At 52.9% G+C, this 20734-nt stretch overlaps 2 protein-coding genes across 5 annotated transcripts; one reads left to right on the top strand and one right to left on the bottom strand.

Moving 5' to 3' along the window:
- Nucleotides 1–305: 305 nt before the first annotated feature.
- Irf3 (interferon regulatory factor 3) lies at nucleotides 306–5176 on the bottom strand. 4 transcript variants are annotated; one of them, XM_028861857.2, is made up of 8 exons: nucleotides 4906–5176; nucleotides 3860–4058; nucleotides 2865–3036; nucleotides 2702–2772; nucleotides 2364–2538; nucleotides 1889–2269; nucleotides 895–1010; nucleotides 306–533 (listed from the first exon to the last, which is right to left on the bottom strand). In XM_028861857.2, the coding sequence occupies exons 1-8, from the start codon at nucleotides 5163–5165 to the stop codon at nucleotides 351–353; spliced, it is 1557 nt and encodes a 518-aa protein (XP_028717690.1). In that variant the 5' UTR covers nucleotides 5166–5176; the 3' UTR covers nucleotides 306–350. The 4 variants fall into 4 exon arrangements, with proteins under 4 accessions (XP_028717690.1, XP_028717691.1, XP_028717692.1 ...); XM_028861858.2 differs by having other exon boundaries at nucleotides 2702–2769; XM_028861859.2 differs by having other exon boundaries at nucleotides 3860–4032; nucleotides 4906–5005.
- Nucleotides 5177–5227: 51 nt separating this feature from the next.
- Nucleotides 5228–13077, top strand: Bcl2l12 (BCL2 like 12). Its single transcript, XM_028861860.2, has 7 exons — nucleotides 5228–5349; nucleotides 5849–5963; nucleotides 6129–6271; nucleotides 8542–8628; nucleotides 8878–8969; nucleotides 9597–9884; nucleotides 12850–13077. Exons 2-7 carry the CDS (start codon nucleotides 5857–5859, stop codon nucleotides 12898–12900), a joined length of 768 nt encoding a protein of 255 aa, XP_028717693.1. The 5' UTR covers nucleotides 5228–5349; nucleotides 5849–5856; the 3' UTR covers nucleotides 12901–13077.
- Nucleotides 13078–20734: the final 7657 nt, after the last annotated feature.

Genomic DNA, 20734 nt, shown 5'->3' with positions numbered 1-20734 from the left:
TAGCCAAGGCCAACAAGGACTCCGTGGTGAGTCAGTCTGCCTCACGCTGCCTTGCCAGCAGCCATCCGCTACTACATAAGTATCTCATGTCTCCATGACGGGAGAATGTGCAGCCTGGTCTGGCCTGTCTCTTGCTTCCTCTGCCTTTCTCCAGGACCTTGGAGAGGTCGAGAGCTGGTAGCCAGGCTGTGCTTGCTCCTTGTGCCCCACTCACCCAGCACCAAACTCCAGCTGCAGATGGGAAACTGAGACCCCTGTAGAATAACCACCAGCTAGGTAGGGGTCATTGTGACACCAGACAGACATGTGATGTGGCATAAACTGCTTTATTGATAGCAGCCGAGCAGGGCTCAGGTGTCTCCGGTGGCCTGGAGGTCCATGTCCTCCACCAAGTCCTGGAGGTAGGCTTTGTACTGGTCAGAAGTGAGGGAGATAGGCTGGCTGTTGGAGATGTGCAGATCCACAGTTCTCAGTGACGAGGCTCCCCCTTCCCGGGCCATCTCTAACAGCTCCTTAAGACATGTGGGAACAACCTATGGGGGTGGGGCAGGAAGGAGTCAGGGCAAATCTCCAGTCAGCTAGGGACCCCCTGCGTAGCCCAGGGTGAACCCGTGCTCAGCCTAGGGCTGCTGTGAACTATAGTTCTTCCTCCCTCAGTTGTAACCAAGGGGGCTTGGTTATGACTCCAAAGGCTGCAAAGACGTGCAGCTGCCAGCCACATGGTCTAGTGTCAGAATAAGCTCTGAGCAGCCCTGTGGAAGATGGGGAACAGTGGCTGTAGAGCCCCGTTGGAGTTGTTTCTTGGAGGGGCTTCTGGGAGTTGTAGTTCCTGGCTGCTGCAGGTTCCTCCACAAATGGACCCTCCCAGCCCCGGAAGCACAAGAGAGCTGGCACCTTGACCATCACAAGCTTCTTGACCCACGGCTGGTCCTGGGGCCACGACTCCCCCACACAGAACCACAGAGTGTAGCGTGGGGAGTGTCCACTTCCTTCCATGAAGGCAATCAGATCTGGGAACCCAGGAGTCAGGTCAGACAAGAAAGGGCGGCTCTCTACCCTTTCCACACACCCAACTCCCTGTCTTCCCTGGTAATGCTCTGCTCCCGCCACAGACACTGCCGGTCTGCAGAAGTCCTGCAGACACTACTCAAGTGTCCTCATCCACAGCTCCTTCCCTGTCCTCAGCACTCTGGGGGTGAGATGCTAACCCACTCGGTCCAGAGGCTCGGCAGTGGAGAGGAGGAGGCTGCTGGGATGGCTCCTCCACATCTCAGGCCTCACTGTGGCTCTCTAGATTGACACGGTCATGCCAGCCTTGAGGACGGGGCAGGAGGATGAGTTGAAGGCCAGCAGAAGCAACAGGAGTGAGACCCTTTCTCAAAACAGCTTTAAAGTTCTCCTCAACAGTCCCGTGTGTTGGTGGGAAACACTGGAGGCAGGCGCTGGGCTCATCACTCCACCAGACTGCTGGACAGCAGGACTTTAGGGGACTGACTCGAACTGTAATGTGCAGGGGCACTACCACTGAGCCAAGCCCTTACATCATTTCTATTTCACTATAAAATGTTTGCCAGAGCCTTTAATCTCAACACTCAGGAGGCAGAGGCAGGCGGATCTCTGCGAGTTCAAGGTCAGCCTGGGCTACAGAGTGATTTTTAGAAAAGGTGCAAAGCTACACAAAGAAACCCTGTCTTGAAAAACCAAAAAGAAAAACAAAAAAAGGTTTCCAGGGCATCTTACGGTGCCTGTACTACATACATTAGGTTGAACAGTTACAACAACCGGTCCCTGAACTTGGTGGTGTAAGCCTGTTCGTTGCCACGGAGCAGAGCAGCAGGCTTTGAATTCAATCAGCCACAATGGTCTGTCAATTCCCACAGTTACTCACCTGCCACAAAAGGCCCAAGGTCGAACACACCTCCGTCCTTGTCCTTGGGGACCTCTCCGTCAGGTCCTCGCCCACTGTCTGGAAGCAGCTCCTCACCCAGAGCCCAGAAGGAGTGGGAGTGGCCCAAGCGCTGGGCCCAGAGACACTGCCCTGACCTCCACAGTGCCAGCCCCTTGCCCAGCCCCTTGAGTACATGCCTCACATACTCCCTCACGACCCTGTCTGTCAGAAGCCCCTCAGGGTCTGGCAGGGTGACTGGCTGCCCGGGCAGTGTCTCATTATCAGCTGTGGTGCCCACCAGCCGCAGGCCCCCTGGGCAAAAGAGTGTCTGCTGGAAGACCTGCCGGCCTCGATAGAAAGCGGTCACTTCGAACTCCCATTCTGAGTGGTGGCAGGAAAGGGGAGAGATGAAGAGGACCAGGGTGAGGACTGCATTCCCTGCTGCAGCCCTTCCTACCCCATAGCTGGCACTCACGTTCCTCAGCTAGCAGCTGCCTCAGTGGGTTTTCCTGGGGTGCCGGGTTTGGAAAGTTGTCCAAATTGGGGCTTAGCAGTGGTTGAGTGTGATCAGGAGCGATAGCCAGGCCCAAGGACCCCTCATCCGGGAGGGGTTCCAAGACCATGCCACCCAGTGATCCCAGGAGGTCTTCCTGGAGGAGGAGAGAGCTGCTAGTCTAGTTGACAGCCTCAGCTGAATCAAGAGGGTAGCAGACTGGTAAAGAATGGAGGTCCAGGGGCAAAAGCTGGGGGTGGGAGGAAGGGGTGGCCTAACGGACAGGGCAAGGATGAGGTACGGGACTGTTGCCCCCTCACCTGGGGATCAAACAGACTGCTTTTGCCATTGGTATCAGGAGAGGTGTCCAGATGTACAAAGTCTCTTGCTGCTGTCCAGAGAGAGGGTGAGTAGAATGAAGGGCAGAGATCCTTCTGATCACAAGGGTTTTGTGACTCCCCAAGCCAGCCTGGCCACACACACCTGGCGTCACAAACTCATACACTTTATGAGGGTCAAAAGGGTCCTTGCTCTTGTCATCGGCTAATCGCAACACTTCTTTCCGGTTCAGGGCTGACCGGAAATTCCTCTTCCAGGTTGACAAGTCTGGCTTATCCTTCCCTGGGGTGTAGGCACCACTGGCTTCGGCCCAGGCCTGACACACCAGCGATTCCAGGATAGGAGGAAAGATGACTTAGTCTCTGCCCTGAGGTCCTGACACCTCCCACCATGTCCCATCCTGCAGTTTCAGACCCAAGGTCTCACATTCACCGGGCCCCCAAGTCTTCCATCCTCATCTACTTTCCACACCAAAAAAGAAATCCTTTTTGGTTTTGAAACAGGGTCTCACACACTGTAGCAAAGCTGGGCTCCAACTTGTTACTGTCCCGCTGCCTCCAGAGTGCTAGGATGACGCCCACCTTGAAGCCCACCTTGAAGCCTTCTAGGGCCTATTTGGTACCTCACCCCAGGACACCCCTGGGGGCCACATTTCACATTCTCTCTATTACTACCACTCGTCCATGCTAATTTGGCAGCTAATAACCCCATTATATAAGGCAGTCTCAGACCTTAAGGTTTAGGGGTTCTAAGATCAAGAGCCCATGCTCTGCAGCAGTTCTCAGCCTCCCTAATGCTGCGACCCTTTCCTCATGTGGTGACCCCCAACCATGAAATCATTTCGTTACTACTTCATAACTGTAGTTTTGCTCCTGTTATGAACCGTAATGTAAATATCTGACATGCGACCCCTGTGGAAGGGTCTGATCCGCAGGCTGAGAACCGCTGCTATAGAGCGTTCTTAAGCGATCCAAACTTGCTTTCCGGGTTCTATTCTTGGGATCTGCCAATCAATTCCTGTCCGTCCCTCCAGTCCCATCCACCTTCATTAGCAAGACACCCCCGCCCCGTCCCTGACTAGCCACGCCACGCCCGGGAATGCCTCTCCGAAGTCCTCAAGAACCTTTGGCCCCTAGCACCTGGAAGATGCCAAAGTCAGCCATCTGGGCGTCCTGCCGCAGGCCATGCTTCCATGGGATCCGGAACCGAGTGCGGCTCTCATCCAGCCAGGCCACGCCTTTCAGCTGCCCCTGGTCCAGCTGTGACACCAGCCAGGGCAAGATCCGCGGTTTTGGGGTTCCCATGATCGGGCCTGCGCACACAGGGCAGTTCCTGAGCCTGCATGTCAAGCGGCAAACGCACTCAAACCTCTCCGACCCGCCACAGCGCAAGCCATTTTTCACCCATGCTTTCGTTGGGATACAAACGGGGAAACTCCTTCCCACCCTTCCATACTCAGTGGGGTCATCTTTCCTACCCCAACGTCTTCAGCAGAAACTGTACCTAACTCTACCTACCCATCGGTTCCTTCTCTTTTATAAACGTAAACCCTTCTCTATTATCCAAAGCAGGTACCCCACTTCCAGGGTGGAGTCCTCTCCTCCTATGCTTTTCAGGACCGCGACTGCTCCCTCACCCAGTTCCCTTGCACTGAAAACCCTTGCTCATTTCCACTCTTCTCTCAAGTGCTCCCAAGTGCAGTCGCTTCTCTCCAGGCTTCTTCTGTTTTGATTTTTCTATGTTGTTTTTATGCATGTTTTGAGACAGGTTCTTAATACGTAGCACAGGCTGGCCTCGAACTTGCTATGTAGCCCAGGCTGGTCTTCAACTCACTATGCAACCCAAACTGGCCTGGGACTGTGTGGCCCAGGCTGGCCTCGAATGCCCTCTGTAGCCCAAGCTAGCCTCAAACTTATTCGGTAGCCCAGGTTGGTCTTCAGCTCCCGTAACCCTGGCTGGTCTGGAGGTCATTCTGCGGTCCAGCCTGGTCGGGCACCCACTCTGGAGCCCAGGCTGGCCTTGAACTTGCAGCAATTTTACTGCCTTCAGCTTGAGTGCTCAGACTGCAGGCTACGTCTTCCAGTCGCAGCCCTTCTGGTTTCCTGTAGCCGAGCTCCTGCGCGTCAAGGCTGCCCCATCCTGCGCCCTGAGGCCGCCACCCTCCCGATTCTTCCGCGTTACCTACCAGGGGAGCAATCGCGCGCTCGTGGGGCGCTGGTGCCAACACTGGTTTCGGGGCTCCCAGTAGTTCTGAGACTCGCAGTCACGCACCCTTCCCCTCCTGTGAGCTAAGCCTCTGAGCGCTGGGGCTTTCTTTTCTAACGATATTTTGAGATAAAAAACAATTTTCTCATAATTTGGTAAGAAACGCACAAGTCGACTGGCTACTTCTGGGCAAAAGCCGACTCCCTCGATGCCCTTTTTCGGCCTTCCGCCCACAGGCATGCTGGGAACGCCATATGCAAATCAGACTGCAACACAACGCCCCGCCCCTTCAACGTTGGGGCGGTTACCAGGTCGGCCCAGTGCGCAGGCGCGGGAAAGTTGAATTTACGAAGAAAAGTTTGTAGAAATTGAGTGAAAGCGTGGGCGCCGGCGTCGGCGCGACTAGAGCAGAATCCCGAACCAGGTGAGCGGGGCGCCAGGAAGGAGCTAGAATAGAAAGGGAGGGGAACCAGTTGCAGGAGCGGCCACTGCCCGTCCTGCCTCTCTGAGGTCCAAGCACCCGGGTCTCCGGTGCCGGCCAGAGGTGGTTGGAACTATAACTCCCAGCAGGCTACTCGGTGAAAAAGCGAGGAAACCGGGCCAGTGTGCCGCAAAGCCTACTGGGATTGGTAGTTCCCTATCCTCCAAGGACTTAAATACCTCGATGAATGGCTCCTTCAGCATCCAAGGCTGGGAGCTCCAAACCCCCTTCCTCTCCTGGATATAGAAGCCCAAGCACTCAGCTACCTCCTCTCTTAGACCCTGCTCTCTCCAGACTTTTTGCTCGGTGGAATCAACTCTCTCACTGGCCCTTGGCCACCTTCTAGGAGTCTCCCGAGATCTGGCGCCCTCTTCATTTTAGGGACTCGGAGGTTTGAGCATATCATTGCACTTGAGTTTTCATCCTTTGTCCTCTCCTTCAGGTGCCTCCATGGCCGGCTCTGAAGAGCTGGGGCTCCGAGAGGACACACTGAAGGTTCTGGCTGCTTTCCTTAGGCGCGGTGAAGCTGCTGGGTCCCCCGTCCCAACCCCACCCAGGTGAGTGAGTGACCACTCTCCCAGGGACAGCCTTTGACTGGAAGATCTCCCTGAGTCTTGGTACTGGTCCCAGCCTGTCTCCTCCCTTCAGATCTGACCCCATATGCCTGTCTCGAGTTTCAAGAGTGCTCTTCCATGGGGTTACTCTGAGGTTCTTGTCCCTAGGAGCCCTGCCCAAGAGGAGCCAACAGATTTCCTGAGCCGCCTCCGAAGATGCCTCCCTTGTCCCCTGGGGAGAGGAGCCGCTCCTCCGGAGTCCTCTCGGCCCTGCTTCCTTCCCCTCCGTCCCTGCTATGGCTCTGAGCCTGGTAAGACATTTGCACTGGTCACCTGTGAAACTTCGATGGTTAGGAGCTTTGGTTCTAAAAATCCAGACCGTACCTGTTATAAGCGGTGTCAACACCGCTCAGGTTTAGCCACAACTATTCCCCTCCTGTGTTAGACTTCTTTCTAGTGGGTAAGGGCAGTGTGGAGACATAGTCACACTTGCTGGAGCCCTCCTGCATCAGCCTACCTCAAACTGGAATCACAGGCTTGCCTCATTAAATAGAACCCCAGCTTAAATTTATTGTTTTTTTCTTTTTTTGGTTTTTTGAGACAGGGTTTCTCTGTGTAACAGCACTGGCTGTCCTGGATCTCACTCTGTAGACCAGGCTGGCCTCAAACCCACAGAAATCCACCTGCCTTTGCCTCCCAAGTACTGGGATTAAAGGCGGGCGCCACCACTGCCCAGCGGTCAGTTTAGATTTCTTCCTAGCAATTCTGTGGTTGACCAGGAGGAGGTGCTCTGGCACGCTTCTTAGGTAGTTATCTCTTTCCCTACACAGGTGCTTCAAGGGCTCTTAGGGAAGACTTCACTGTAGCCCCAATACATGAGACAGGAGACATGGCCGTCAGTCACAACTCCCTACCTAGCTGGGTATGGGGGCGCACTGCTGTAATCAGCACTTGGGAGACTGAGGCAGGAGGATTGCTGTGGGTTGAAGGCCAGCCTGGATTACAGAAAGCGATGATGTAGTTGAGTCAGTAGAGTGCCTGCCTAGCATACACAAAGCCCTGTACTCAGTTCCCAACAGCACAAGGCATGGCAGTACACATTAGGAGGGAGAGGAAAGAGGCCTCCAAGGGCACCAGGCATGCACTGGGCACACAGACATACATGCAGGCAAAACACCCATACTCGTTAAATTAAAAAAAAAAAAATTGGGGCGGGGGCTTTTGTTTTGTTTTCTCTGTAAAACAGCTCGGGCTGTCCCATGTAACAGACTTTCTTCTTGTGCCGACAACCAGCTTCCAAGTCATGACGTGGAGACTCATTATTAGTTATGAATGCTCAGCCTTAGCTTATGCTTGTCCCATTAGCTCTTAGAACTTACTTTAACCTGTTTCTCTCCGTCTGTGTTTTACCTTAGGGCTTTTTACCTTTCATTCTGTCTGTCCTATTTCCCTGCTCACTCCCTCTCTTTCTCCCTCCTCTCTCCCTCCTCTCTGGAGCCTAGAGTCTTCCTACTTATATTCTCTGCCCACCAGCCCCACCCATCCCTCTCCTGCCTAGCTACTGGCCATTCAGCTTTTTATTAGACCCATCAGGTTTCTTAAGCAGGCAAGGTAAAACAGCAACACATCTTTACATTGTTAAACAAATGCAATATAAACAAATGTAACACATCTTTGCCCAGTTAAAGTAATATTCCACAACAGTTCTGGAACTCACTTTATAGACCAGGCTGGCCTTGAACTCACAGAGATGTGCCTGCCTCTACCTCCTGAGTGCTGGGATTAAAGGTGTGCGCCACCACAAAGAACATTGGATCTCATGGATCTAGAGTTATAGAAAGTTGGGAGCCACCATGTGGGTGGTGGGAATTGAACCCAGGTGTGCTGGAAGAACAGCCAGTGCTCTTTTTTTTTTTTTTTTTTTTTTAATTTATTTATTATGTATAGTGTTCTGTCTGCACATATCTCTGCAGGCCAGAAGAGGGCACCAGATCTAATTACAGATGGTTGTGAGCCACCATGTGGTTGCTGGGAATTGAACTCAGGACCTTTGGAAGAGCAAGCAGTGCTCTTAACCTCTGAGCCACCTCTCCAGCCCCAGCCAGTGCTCTTAATTGCTAGGTCATTCAACTTCTGATGTGTTTTTCTGGCCGTCATGGGCACCACACACCCAAGCGGTACACAGACACAGGTGCACGCAGAATACCCATATACATAAAATTAAAAAATAATTCTAAGGAAGTGTGACTGATGGGATGGCTTGCCTAAGAAGAAAAGTGCAGCTGCAGAGGTCTGTTGCTGATCTGTGAACTGGACAAGGGGTAAGGTGGTAATGGCAGAAATGCTGTGTGCCCTTATTGGATGGAATAATCTCCAAAGTTTAGCTCAGATATTTCAGTTTAATTTGAAGGTGCAACCAAGTAGAAAGGCTGAGGACTTGCACATCTTTTACCAAATTCTCTCATGGCCTCAGTTTACACCTTTGTGAAAAGGAAATTGTTGCTGTCTAGTAAGATGTTTTAGAGGAGAGAATCCGCAAGTGTCCTGTTCTGTAGACACAAAGGGTTATTCTTGCCACCAGGCCCAGCGACTTCGGACTTCTATGCCCTGGTCGCCCAGCGTCTGGAACAGTTGGTGCAAGAGCAACTGAGATCTCCACCCAGCCCAGGTAAGCAGCAGAGGGCCCGAGATCCGTGAGAGCGGGGTAAGCAGACCGGTGAGAGCGGGGTAAGCAGAGGGCCGGAGATCGGTGAGAGCGGGGTAAGCAGACCGGTGAGAGCGGGGTAAGCAGAGGGCCGGAGATCGGTGAGAGCGGGGTAAGCAGACCGGTGAGAGCGGGGTAAGCAGAGGGCCGGAGACCCGTGAGAGCGGGAGTGAAGCCAGGCCCCTCGCAGTTCACTTCTCTTCTTTCCCCCAGAATCCCAGGGACCCCCACCCACAGAAAAGGAAGCCCTGCTAAGGAGGCTGGTAGCCTTGCTGGAGGAGGAAGCAGAAGTCATCAACCAAAAGGTGAGCGGCCTATGCTCTATGCCTTTGAGAGGACAGTAATATGGGATAGGGCAGAAGCAGGAGTGGCATTGTCTTGGTGAACACCAGATCATCTTTCCGACAGCTCTGGAGCCTCACTCACCACAGTAGGACTTTAAAGAGGAAATGCCGCTGGAGGTGGGTGTGGCTTCTGCGTTTCCTGGAATCTGATTGGCTTTCAAAGCTGGACAATACTGTAACAGTAATAATCTGGTAGGAAACAAGGTTTCCATAAATGGCTTCAGCGATTCTTTTTTTTTCCCCCCTTTCTCGAGACATGGTTTTTCTGTGTATCCCTGGCTGTCCTGGAACTTCTCTGTAAATCACGCTGGCATGGAACTCAGAGATCTGCCTGCCTCTGCCTCCCGAGTGCTGGGTTCAAAGGCGTGCGCCACCACTCCGGGCTTGGCTTCAGGGACCAAAGGAGAATTTACTGTTTAGAACTCAGAACTGTCCTTTGCTCTGAGTCTAGACCCCCTTCCTGGGAGTCCATTGGCCATAGAGGCTGGGGGGGTGGCACTTAGTGCTTGGCAGCCCTGCCTCGCTGGGCTGTTTGCAGAGGAGTAGCAGTAACTGACGCCGGCCCTCCGCTGCCCCTCCGCCCCTCAGCTAGCCTCCGATCCTGCTCTGCACCGCAAGCTGGCTCGCCTGTCAGCAGGCTCCTTCGCCCGCCTCGTGGAACTCTTCTCCAGCCGGGAAGTCAGCTCCTCCCCAAGCTGTGCCAGCCCCTCGCTGCCATGCCCAGCGCCCCCACCGCCCTCCCCGGAGCCCCTGGCCCGCCTGGCTCTGGCCATGGAGCTGAGCCGGCGCGTGGCTGGGCTGGGGGGTACCCTGGCCGGCCTCAGCGTGGAACATGTACACAGTTTTGCGCCTTGGATCCAGGCCCATGGGGGCTGGGTAAGTCGTAGACATCCTGCCAAGCCTCAGTTTACTGCCGTTTGATGGGGAGCAGCTTAGGTTTCCTTCCGTTCAGTCCATCGTGTGCTTATTGAGCACTTGCTGTATGCTAGGCACCTTGCTGAGGTCCTGATGGCCAGCTGTCTTGATCCAGCAGTTGTGAGACCAGCTCTTGCGGCTCCCCAGTCCTCCCATCTTCTAGGGTGGTTGTGTAGTGGAGGGTGGGATTCTTCAGGGGTGCATGGGATCCCAAGGAGTTCTGCTTCTTATGTTGAGTATCAACTCAGTGAGGTCTTCCCTGGACCCTATTATTGTTTCATAAACATAAAATAGAAATAAATCTGCTTGGCATAATGCCATATTTTTAATTCCAGGACTCAAGAGGCAGGCAGATCTCTATGAGGTCAAGGCCAGCCTAGTATACATAGGGAATTCCAGACCAGCTAGGGCTGTGTAATGAGACCCTGGAGGTGGGAGTAAGGGTAGGGGGAATGGCACCTGGTGGTGCAGGCCGTCATCCCAGGTACCAGAGAGGCTGAGGCAAGAGCATCCAGGTTTAACGACATCTGGGCGACAGAGTAGGCTTAAGGTCAGCCTAGGAACTTAGTGAGATCTTGTCTCAAAATGTGAACAGAGCTCAGTGGTAGAGTGTAGCACTTAAGAGTGGGATAAAAAGTGTGATCTAGAGACACAGCTGGCCGTGGGGGGGGGGGGCCCTGATCATCCTGAGATGGGGCTCTGAGATACAGATCGTCTGTGCATAGCCCCATCTGGACAAACCCGGAGAGACCTGGAGATGGGTCCAGTCCCAACAGGAAGGACTCTGGAGTTCATTGCTTGATGAGGCCGGAGGCTCTCTCAAGACTGAATGTGGGCACCAGGTTATCGAATGCCCCACCATTCCCTGCCAGTGGCGATTTCTCCCAAGATCCAGAATAGACACTACTAAGTGGTGAAGACATTAATCTGAGGGATATCGAATGAATCTCAGCACACCGGGCTCTTTAATCCATTCACTTCATTCTTCTCAGTCAATTTTGTCTACACAGCTTCTTTTCTGTTCTCACACTTAGCTCCTCTGTCCCTTCTTCCGCTATTCTCTCATTGTTCTATCTTAGCCCTTCTTTTGTTCTCCCCCCAAGCATGTATGTATGTGTGTGTGTATATATATGTATATATATACATATATACATATATACACACACATATAAGTGAATGGATATATATATATGTATATATATGTGTGTGTATATATATATATATATCCATTCATTAACAACTTGTTAGTAAAACTACAAATTAAACTCTCAGGGACAAGTATTCTGACAAGAGTCACATTTGACTGATCTCTGAGTTCGAGGTCAGCCTGGTCTACAAAGCAAGTTCCAGGACAGCCAGGAATACACAGAGAAACCCTGTCTAAAAAAAACAAAAACAAACAAAGTCACACTTGGCAAAGACTTGGCCAGTTTAATTGGTGACTGACAACAGCTGTAGGTTGTAAAAAGTTCTGGCTATCTCTTAAAGGGAGAGCTACAAGGGCTACAAGGGAAGAAATTAAACCATGAGAGATTTAAGGAAAAGACAAAGAATATGTGTTTTATTTTATGTGATTAATAATATCCAGATATGGTTAGTTAGTTAACAGCCTTCTTCTGTTAATCACCTGAATCTCAGGATCTATACATAGTCTACTGAGCCTAAGATCTTGCATTAAAAATGGGTGTAGAAATAAATACAAAGTGTTAATTGTTTTTTTGAATTAGAGTGGGGAGGTCCTGGTGGAGGATGTTTAGGGCAGCATAGGTGGTATTGATCTCTTGAAGGACTAAGATATACCCAGGCCAGACACCTGCTCTATCACTTCTAGTTCGCTATAATTCTTCTAAGGGTTTTGATCCAACAAGGCCAGGCACCTGCAATTCTGCTCTGTGAAAGTTCCACGAGGACACTTTGTTTGGCCAATTTTGCCTTCTCAGTGGCTAATGATGGAGAACAAGACCTCTAAGTGTCTACAGTCCACATGGAACAAGAGACTTAGTTATGAAGCATATTTAAGTATGTTTCTATTCATAAAAATTGGGGCGGCGGTGGCACACACCTTTAATCCCAGCACACGGGAGGCAGAGACAGGCGGATCTCTGAGTTCAAGGCCAGCCTGGGCTACAGAGTGAGTTCCAGGAAAGGCTCCAAAACTACAGAAAAACCCTGTCTCAAAAAAAAAAAAAAAAAAAAAAAAAAAAAAAAAAAGTGCAGTTAAATAAGAAACCATCTTCTAGACTATCCACAATTATGTGTGCCCATAAGATTGAGATGCAGTCGTGAGATTACATGTACACATCACATGGAAATGCATGGTAAATGGGGAGAATCATAGCTGTTATTGCACAAGAAGTTTACAACAAGAGACAGCCAGTTCATTCAAAAGGCAGTAATTCCATAACACCTTGTGTGATGGTTTCCTCCAACAGAACCCTCGGTTCTGACAGGTTGGCCTTCTGAATACTAGTTGTCACCTGCTGTATACTCCCATGGACTTTGCTGTCAGTGGCTCTCAATACCAGGTCAAAGATGTTACTGTGAGCATCTGTAGGTTCCTCTGCACTCCCTAGGATAGGGAGCTGGGAATGATGGAGGAATCCAGACTACACTGGAGCATAATAAGGAGAGGAAGGATGGACATGTGGAACTCATCCAAGAACGTGGCATACCCACATCTTTTAACAGAGATGTCAGGAGAACTTAGGAGAGACCAGAGACTGGGCAGGGCTGTCATGGAGTTAAAGGATAGTCCTTAGAACAGACTGAGACCAGCCCAGAACAGCCAGCCCCTGGACTACTCTGTGCCAGGGTCTGTCCCCCTTCCTCTGTTTCCATCCCTCTCTGTGTATCTGATCCCATCTCTCTGGCCTCAGTCCCCCGTCTTTTGTGGAAGGCCTCAGCTCATGGGCTCTGTCCCCTGCAGGCGGGCATCCTGGCCATCTCACCCGTGGACCTGGATTTACCCTTGGACTGAGTGCTTCCTTCCTCTGAGCTGCTGCAGGAATGACCACAGCTTCTGCTGACACACATATTTCCTCTCAGGGCTGCGGGCTGGGGGCTTGCCATGGCACTTTTTTTTTTTTTTTTTTTTTTTTGCCAAAAAGATTGTTTAGAAATGTCTCTATATTAAAAGCTTTGTTCTTTAACTAAAGCACCAAGGTGTTTATTTGACTGTGTGAGTTTATGTGTGTGTACATTTGAGTAAACTGGAACGTATGTGGAGGGCTCAAGGCTGGAGTCTATCACACTCCATTTTTTTTTTTTTTTTTTGTTTGGACACAGGGTCTCTCTATGTGGCCCTGGCTGTCCTGCAACTCTGACTCCTGAGTGCTGGGATTACAACGGGCGTGGTGACCCACTCCTTTAGTCCCAGCACTCGGGAGGCAGAGGCAGGAAGATCTCTGAGTTGGAGGCCAGCCTGGGCTACAGAGTTCCAGGACAGCCAAAGCTTTTTTTGTTTTTTTGAGACAAGGTTTCTCTGTGTAGCTTTGCGCCTTTCTTGAAACTTGCTTTGGAGACCAGGCTGGCCTCGAACTCACAGAGATCCACCTGGCTCTGCTTCCCGAGTGCTGGGATTAAAGGCGTGCGCCACCACCACCTGGTGATTTCTAAAATTGAAAATTGAAAAATTACATGTACAGGTGTTTTGGGAGGGTATGTGGATGTTAAGTGCAGGTGACATCCAATCACTTGGAGCTGGAGTCCCAGGCAGTTTCAGCCACCTGAGCTTGGATCTGGTGCTTAACACAGCCTCCCAGCCAATGTGTAACGCTTTTATAACCCTGGTGAGCAGCTTGGGAGGCCTGTATGGTTCTGAGAGTCTTAGCCATGTAAATTTCCCAAATTTCAAGAGCTTCCTCCTTCCTATGTTCAATCTGGAAGAAATAGGTACACAGCTGGCTTCTGCAGTGCCAGCTGCAGTTTTTTTTTTCTTGAGCCGCTATGGGTGGCACGTCCTTCAGTAGGCCAGTGGTTCTCAGCCTTCCTAATGCTGTGACCCTTTAGTAAAGTTCTTCATGTTATGGTGATCCCCAAACAAAAAATCATTCTCGCCGGGCAGCAGTGCGCACGCCTTTAATCCCAGCACTCGGGAGGCAGAGCTGGAGGATCCCTGTGAGTTCTAGGCCAGCCTGGTCTACAGAGCGAGTTCCAGGACAGGCACCAAAACTACACGGAGAAACCCTGTCTCGAAAAAACCACAAAACAAAACAATAAATGATAATTTTCGTTACTACTTTGGAACTGTAATTTTGCTGCTGTTACAAACCGTAATGTAAATGTTTCCCGGTGCTCTTAGGGGACCCTGTGAAAGGGTTGTTTAAGCCCCAAAGGGGTCATGACCCACAGATTGAGAACCACTGAGCTCCATCTCCAGCCCTGCCTTATGGTAGAACTCTAAGGTTGCTGGAGGGCGGGGCTGTGCGTGGAGCAGTGACAGGTCTCGTGGCTGTCAGCTGTCCCTTTAAGCTCTGCAGTTCATGATACAGCAGGCCTATAATCCCAGCAGTTAGGAGATCAGGGTTCAAAGGTCATCCAGTGTGGGCTACAAGAGTCCTTGCTTCAAAAACCTCAAATCGGGACTAGAGCAATGGACCTATTAGTATACAGTGTCTGCTGCCTAAGCATAAAGACTTGCACTCAATTCCCAGCAGCCGCTGGAAAGCCGGGCACAAGCACGTCAGTCATCCCAGCACTCAGAAGCCAGAAAGAGGATCTCTTCAGCTTGTTGAATTGGCAGGCTCCAGATTTACTGAGGCTTTTTTCTCAAAAAATAAGGTGGTGCCAGGCAGGGCAGTGCATGCCTTTAATCCTAGCATTTAACAGACGAGACAAGCATATCCCTATGAGTTCCAGGCCAGTCTGGCCTATGCAGACAGTCTCAAAATTCAAAACACAGACTGGGTGGCGGTGGCACAGGCCTTTAATCCCAGCACTCAGGAGGCAGAGGCAAGAGGATCTTTGTGAGTTCGAGGCCAGCCTGATCTACAGAGCAAGTTCCAGGACAGGATCCAAAGCTACACAGAGAAACCCTGTGTGTGTGTATGTGGGGGGGGATTCAAAGTACAAAGCCCAGCATTAGGGGCGCAGAGGCAGGTGGATATATCTGAGTTCAAGGCCAGCCTGGTCTACAGAGTGCGTTCCGGAACAGCCAGGGCTACACTGAGAAACCCTGTCTCGAAGAAACAAAAACAACAAAAAGAAAAGAAAAAGAAATAATAGTGGCTGGGAGAGATTTTCGCACGCCTTAAATCCCAGCACTCGGGAGGCAGAGCCAGGCGGATTTCTAAGTTCGAGGCCAGCCTGGGCTACCAAGTGAGTCCCAGGAAAGGCGCAAAGCTACACTGAGAAACCCTGTCTCGGAAAAACAAACAAACAAACAAAAAAATCCCAGCACTTGTTAGTCAGAAGCAGGCTGATTCATATGGCGAGTTCCAGGCCCAAGGCTACACAGTGAGACTGTCTAAAAACAAGTCATACCAGATATCTTAAGTGTTAACAGCGTGCAGCAGATGGTAAAGGCGCTTGCCGCTAATGATTTGAGCTCAATTTCTTTTTTTTTTTTTTCCTTTTTCTTTTTTTTTATTTTACAATACTATTCAGTTCTACATAATAGCCACAGATTCCCTTGTTCTCCCCCTTCCCGCCCCCTCTCCTTCCCCCCAGCCCACCCCCCATTCCCACCTCCTCCAGATCAAGGTCTCCCCGAGGACTAGGATCGACCTGATAGACTCAGTCCAGACAGGTCCAGTCCCCTCCTCCCAGATTGAGCCAAGCGTCCCTGCATAAGTCCCAGGTTTCAAACAGCTAACTCATGCAATGAGCCCAGGACCTGGTACCACTGCCTAGTTGCCTCCCAAACAGATCAAGCCAATCGACTGTCTCACCTATTCAGAGGGCCTGATCCAGTTGGGGGCCCCTCAGCCTTTGGTTCATAGTTCATGTGTTTCCTTTCATTTGGTTATTTGTCCCTGTGCTTTATCCAACCTTGGTTTCAACAATTCTCGCTCATATAGACCCTCTTCTTTCTCACTAATTAGACTCCCAGCGCTCCACCAGGGGCCTAGCCGTGGATGTCTGCATCCAGATTCCTCAGTCCTTGGATGGGGTTTATGGCACAACTATCAGGGCATCTGGCCATCCCATCACCAGAGTAGGTCAGTCCCGGCTGTCTCTCGACCATTACCAGCAGTCTTTTGTGGGGGTATCTTTGTGGATTTCTGTGGGCCTCTTTAGCTCTTTGTTTCTTCCTTTTCTTATGTGGTCTTCATTTACCATGATCTCCGAGCTCAATTTCTTACACTTACATGTCGTAAAGAAACGACTCCTCTAAGTTGCTTTGTGACTTCCATACGTGCGTCTCGGCACACGCACACGCACACTAAACAAAGTAATTAAATGTGAGGAGTCTGAAGGAAGCAGGTCAGATGTGCACGCATACCTCACGAGGAGGCCCGGATTGGAGGGGCTCGTTTGGTAATTTAAAGTACTGGTGGACAAAAGGTAAAAGGCAGGTGCACAAACCCAGCAATTAGCATCTATCCTCAGGCAGAGAGGGACGTTTTGCAGATGCAGGGAAACTTCCTGGAGGAGGTGGTGTCCAAACTGCTTGTGATTGACGTGTAGGAGTTGGCCAGACAAAGGGTCATGTCTGGGTGTTTCCCGCAGAGGACTAGAAAGCCACAGGTCTTCAGAACTTGGCGCAGTCCAGTACAAGGGTGGGGCAAATCACACTGACCTCACTACGACTCCCGGCTGGTTTTAGGGCCCCAGACCAGAACTCTCCCCCATCTACCTTCCAAAGACTCGGTGTTTCCCCACAGCTCGCCCACGCACCCCATTTCCTCCTGTAGTCTTTCCAGCCGGGAGAAGCCAGCGAACGATGACTGACGTTCCCGAGAGCCAATCGCTACTGTCCAAGCACTGCCCGCCTCCTTGTGGGCCAATAGCCCCTGTCGTTCTTCACCGTTCTCTTGCGGGGAATGGGGTAGGAACCGTGTAACGTCAACTTCACTCAGCCAATAGCAGCGAGGGGGAGGCGGACCGTCTTCGTGATAGACAGCTCAGTTTCTTGATGTCCGCTTAGCGCGGAGCCCGCCGGGAAGCTTCGAGGCGGAGCTGGCCGGAAGGAGGCGGGAAGACGTGGTGGGATATTACCCAATCATCATGTGCACTGGCTAAGATAGACAGACAGTTGTTCCCTTCCTAGCCGCCAGGAGGGGATGGTCCTTTGAACGCTCGGAGGGGCGGGCACTTGAGGCTTGATAGACGTGCATACCATCCAATGGCAGTGTGACCCTTCCAGATGGACGGCTTTTCTGGCCAATAAAGACTTATGGCGGGGTCTCGGGGGCCGGGCGGTGGACCCTCTGGTAAAAGGCGGTCCCCGGTCAGGGGGGAGAGAGAAGAAAGGGGGGGGTCTCGGAGGCCGGAGGACTTGGGTGAAGATGGCGGCAGCCGAGGCCGCGAACTGCATCATGGAGGTGAGCAGCTGGGCTCTTCAGGCCCGTGGAGGGGCGGCGCGCGGCGGGGTGTCCGCGGCCCGAACTGTGGAGCCGGGGCCTTGTGCGTGCTGGGCCTCGCGTAGGTCCGCATCGCCGGGTGTGTGCGATCGTGACGGGGGTGACCCCCGCTTGCGGGGCTCCGGGACCCCACAGCTGAGCCGGGGGCCGCCGCACGTGGTCGCGGGCCGGGGGGCGCGCCTCGCCGGGCCGCACGTGGTCGCGCCGCGCGGCGTGGGGCGGGGGGTGTGCCGCTCGGGGGCCCCGCGGGCTCCACGTGCGGGACAAAGGCCCCGCCCCGGCCCGATGACCTGGGCTGCCTCGGGAGGGCCCCGGGGTGCCGCCTCCGTCGGCCACCCGCTCACCCGGGCCGTGGGCGTCCGTGCGCCCTCGGGGGGCCTGGGCATCACCCCCGCGCCGCCCTCTCCCCAGCCCTGGGCGCCCCTTGTGCGGTTGCTGGGGGTGGGGGATGGGCAGGGCCCTGTGACCTCGCTTTGAGGGGATGGTGGGGCATCGCCACCGAGGAGCTCCGCATCCGGCGCCGGGCACCCCCTCGTGGTCATTGTGGGCTGGTGAGAGGGGCGTCTTTCTCCCGGGGCGTGGCCCAGAGCCCACCCCTCCTGGCAGCGCCCGCGGGTGGATGGTCAGAGGTCGGTCTCGGGTGCAGGAGTCCCGCTGGCTATGTGGGGGTCACAGACCAAGGGCCTCACCCCCACCAGAACCCCTTTTTGACGCAGCTTGAGGGTGGGAGGGGACTCTTTTTTGAGGATTTAGCACCTGGTTTATTTGCTCACCGTCGTGTGTTCCATCCCTGAGCTGTGTTCCTTAGTCTACTTTTTTACTTCGTTTGATGCAAAATGGGTCTGGCAGCCGGGCGGTGCTGCTGCACGCCTTTAATCCCAGCACTCGGGAGGCTGAGGCAGGTGGATTTCTGTGAGTTCGAGGCCAGCCTGGTCTACAGAGCGAGTTCCAGGACAGACTCCAAAGCTACACAGAGAAACCCTGTCGCAAAAAAACTAAAATAAAAATAAATAAATAAATAAAATGGGTCTGGTCTTGAACTCGCCGTGTAGCCCAGGCGGGCTTTTGAACCTGTGTCTTCTTTCCTTAAGCCTCCCGAGTAGCTCAGATGACAGCTTCCCCACCAGGCCTGTAAGGCAGGTCCTAGTGTCAGGTTTCAAGCCCTCTTCAGTCAGTTTGTTAACCTGCTGGTATCCGTACTATTGAAAAAAGAGAGGCCCCGCACGGGACCTCCCCCTGGCTGTGGGGAACTGAGAGCGGCAGGTCTTGGTCTCTGAAAGCCTTGGATAGCAGCCGTTGATGGGATATAATTTGTGGCCCATACCTCTTCAGGTTCTCTGGAGAGGAAGGTCAGTTGCTGGGACACCTGCCATGGGGATCAGTTAGCCCACGGGGTCACTGAAGTGACCCTGGGCCTGGCACTTGTGGACAGAGAAAAAAGAGAGGGCTGTTTCAGTGGGGGGTTCCAGGTGGGCTGCCCCACCTTTCCAAGGCGTGTGTTGTACCACTGGGTGACACCTCTCCTCGGGGCAGGTTTGTTCCCCACCCAGGTGGACTTGGGGGTGGTGTGCCTGCTGTGTTGTGCTGGTATGCCACATTTCTCTAAGGGCATCCTCTTAGGGCAGGAGACAATTGTGGTAGGGCAGCCAGGTGCCCAGCACCCATTACCTGTCAGCCCCGCCCTCTGGTTTATTCATGGCACTTCAGCCTGGTGTGCGCGCATGTGTGTGTGTGTGTGTGTGTGTGTGTGTGTGTGAATGTCATCTAATCTAGGGGGGATTAAGTGGTGAAGGGGAGCAACAGCTGGCATTGCTCATGTGCCCTGGCAGGTATTCGCTCCTCTGGCCTAGATAGGGTAGGTGTATGTGGCCAGTCATCTGACCAGAGAGGGACAACATGGGGCGGGCCACCATCTCTTCAGCCACAGCTGGGACAGGAGACCCTTCCTTTCCTCTCCACTCCTCTCCCTTCCCAGCCCACCACAGCTCACTGCTTGCTCCTGCTTCCACCACTTCATGCCCCAGGAAAAGCCAGCCTGCCAAACACTCACTGCCAAAGGCCTTCCCAGCCACCCCACTGGCTAATCCTTTTTCCCTGTTACTCTCTCCTAGAATTTTGTAGCCACCTTGGCTAATGGGATGAGCTCCAGCCGCCTCTTGAAGAAGTAAATATCCTTTTGTGAGACCCCAGCCCAGCCCACTCCACATAGGCATACCCGATACATCAGGAGGTCTAACCATCCTCTTGCTTCAAACCAATTTCCCCTGCTGTGCCCCAAAACACAATAGGGCAGACCCCTTCCCGGCCCCAGCTGGCTCCCCAGAACCATGGCTGCTTCCTTAACTCCATCTCCAGCCCCCTCCCCGGCTTTCCCTGTGTCTGCCCTGGCTCTGCCCTCCCTTTCCTCCCTCCCCAGCTGTGGGCTGAGCTAGAGACGGGGCAGAGAGCCTGGAGAGATGGTAGGCGAGGCGGTTGCTCCCTGGATGGTGCTCTGGGTGGGTGCTGGAAGTGGAAACATTCCCTGGGAAGGAAGGAAGCTGCTGGAGGGCTGTGCTGGAGGGCTGTCCTGGTGTGGTGAGGCCTTCTACAGGTTGAGGAGGCTCTGGGGAGCCCACTGTGACCCCTTTGCTACTCCTCTCTCTCAGGTTTCCTGTGGCCAAGCAGAGAGCAGTGAGAAGCCCAATGCTGAGGACATGACATCCAAAGACTACTACTTTGACTCCTATGCCCACTTTGGCATCCATGAGGTGAGTGAAGACTTCCCTAAAGCCAGTAAGTACATCCTGAAGGGCTGCATGGTGGGACAGGTGGTGATTGTCTCCACAAGGGCGCTGCTACCAATCTTCCCCGTCCATTGCCTTGGAGACTGAGGTTAGTTAGTCCAGTGCTCTGCAGGCCAGTCTCCTGGAGTGTGGCGCCTGCTGCATGCCGCAGACCTTAGGATGAGGTCAGGGCTTGCTGGTGTCGGGCGCCCTCTGGTGATTGGTGGTGGAACTTAGCCCACTGCTCATACTACATTAGCTTTCCCCCCCAACCCTTCTGATGGAGGAGATAGGGTTCAATGCAACTGAAATGGCATTCTAAGGAATCCATCTTTTCCACAGACCTTTTCTGCAAGCCTGTCCTGTCTTGGAACTCACTCTGTAGACCAGGCTGGCCTCGAACTCCGCCTGGCTCTGCCTCCTGAGTGCTGGGATTAAAGGTGTGACCACCACCGCCCGGCTCCACAGGCTTTTAAAAGACTGTTCTGTTGGGAATGTGGCTGAGTGGTAGAGCGGTTGTCTAGCA

Source organism: Peromyscus leucopus, chromosome 1 (genome assembly GCF_004664715.2).
Source record: "Peromyscus leucopus breed LL Stock chromosome 1, UCI_PerLeu_2.1, whole genome shotgun sequence".
In the NCBI taxonomy this organism is placed as follows: domain Eukaryota; kingdom Metazoa; phylum Chordata; class Mammalia; order Rodentia; family Cricetidae; genus Peromyscus; species Peromyscus leucopus.
The sequence above is the reverse complement of the archived record's forward strand: the minus strand, read 5'-3'. Positions and strand labels throughout refer to the sequence as shown.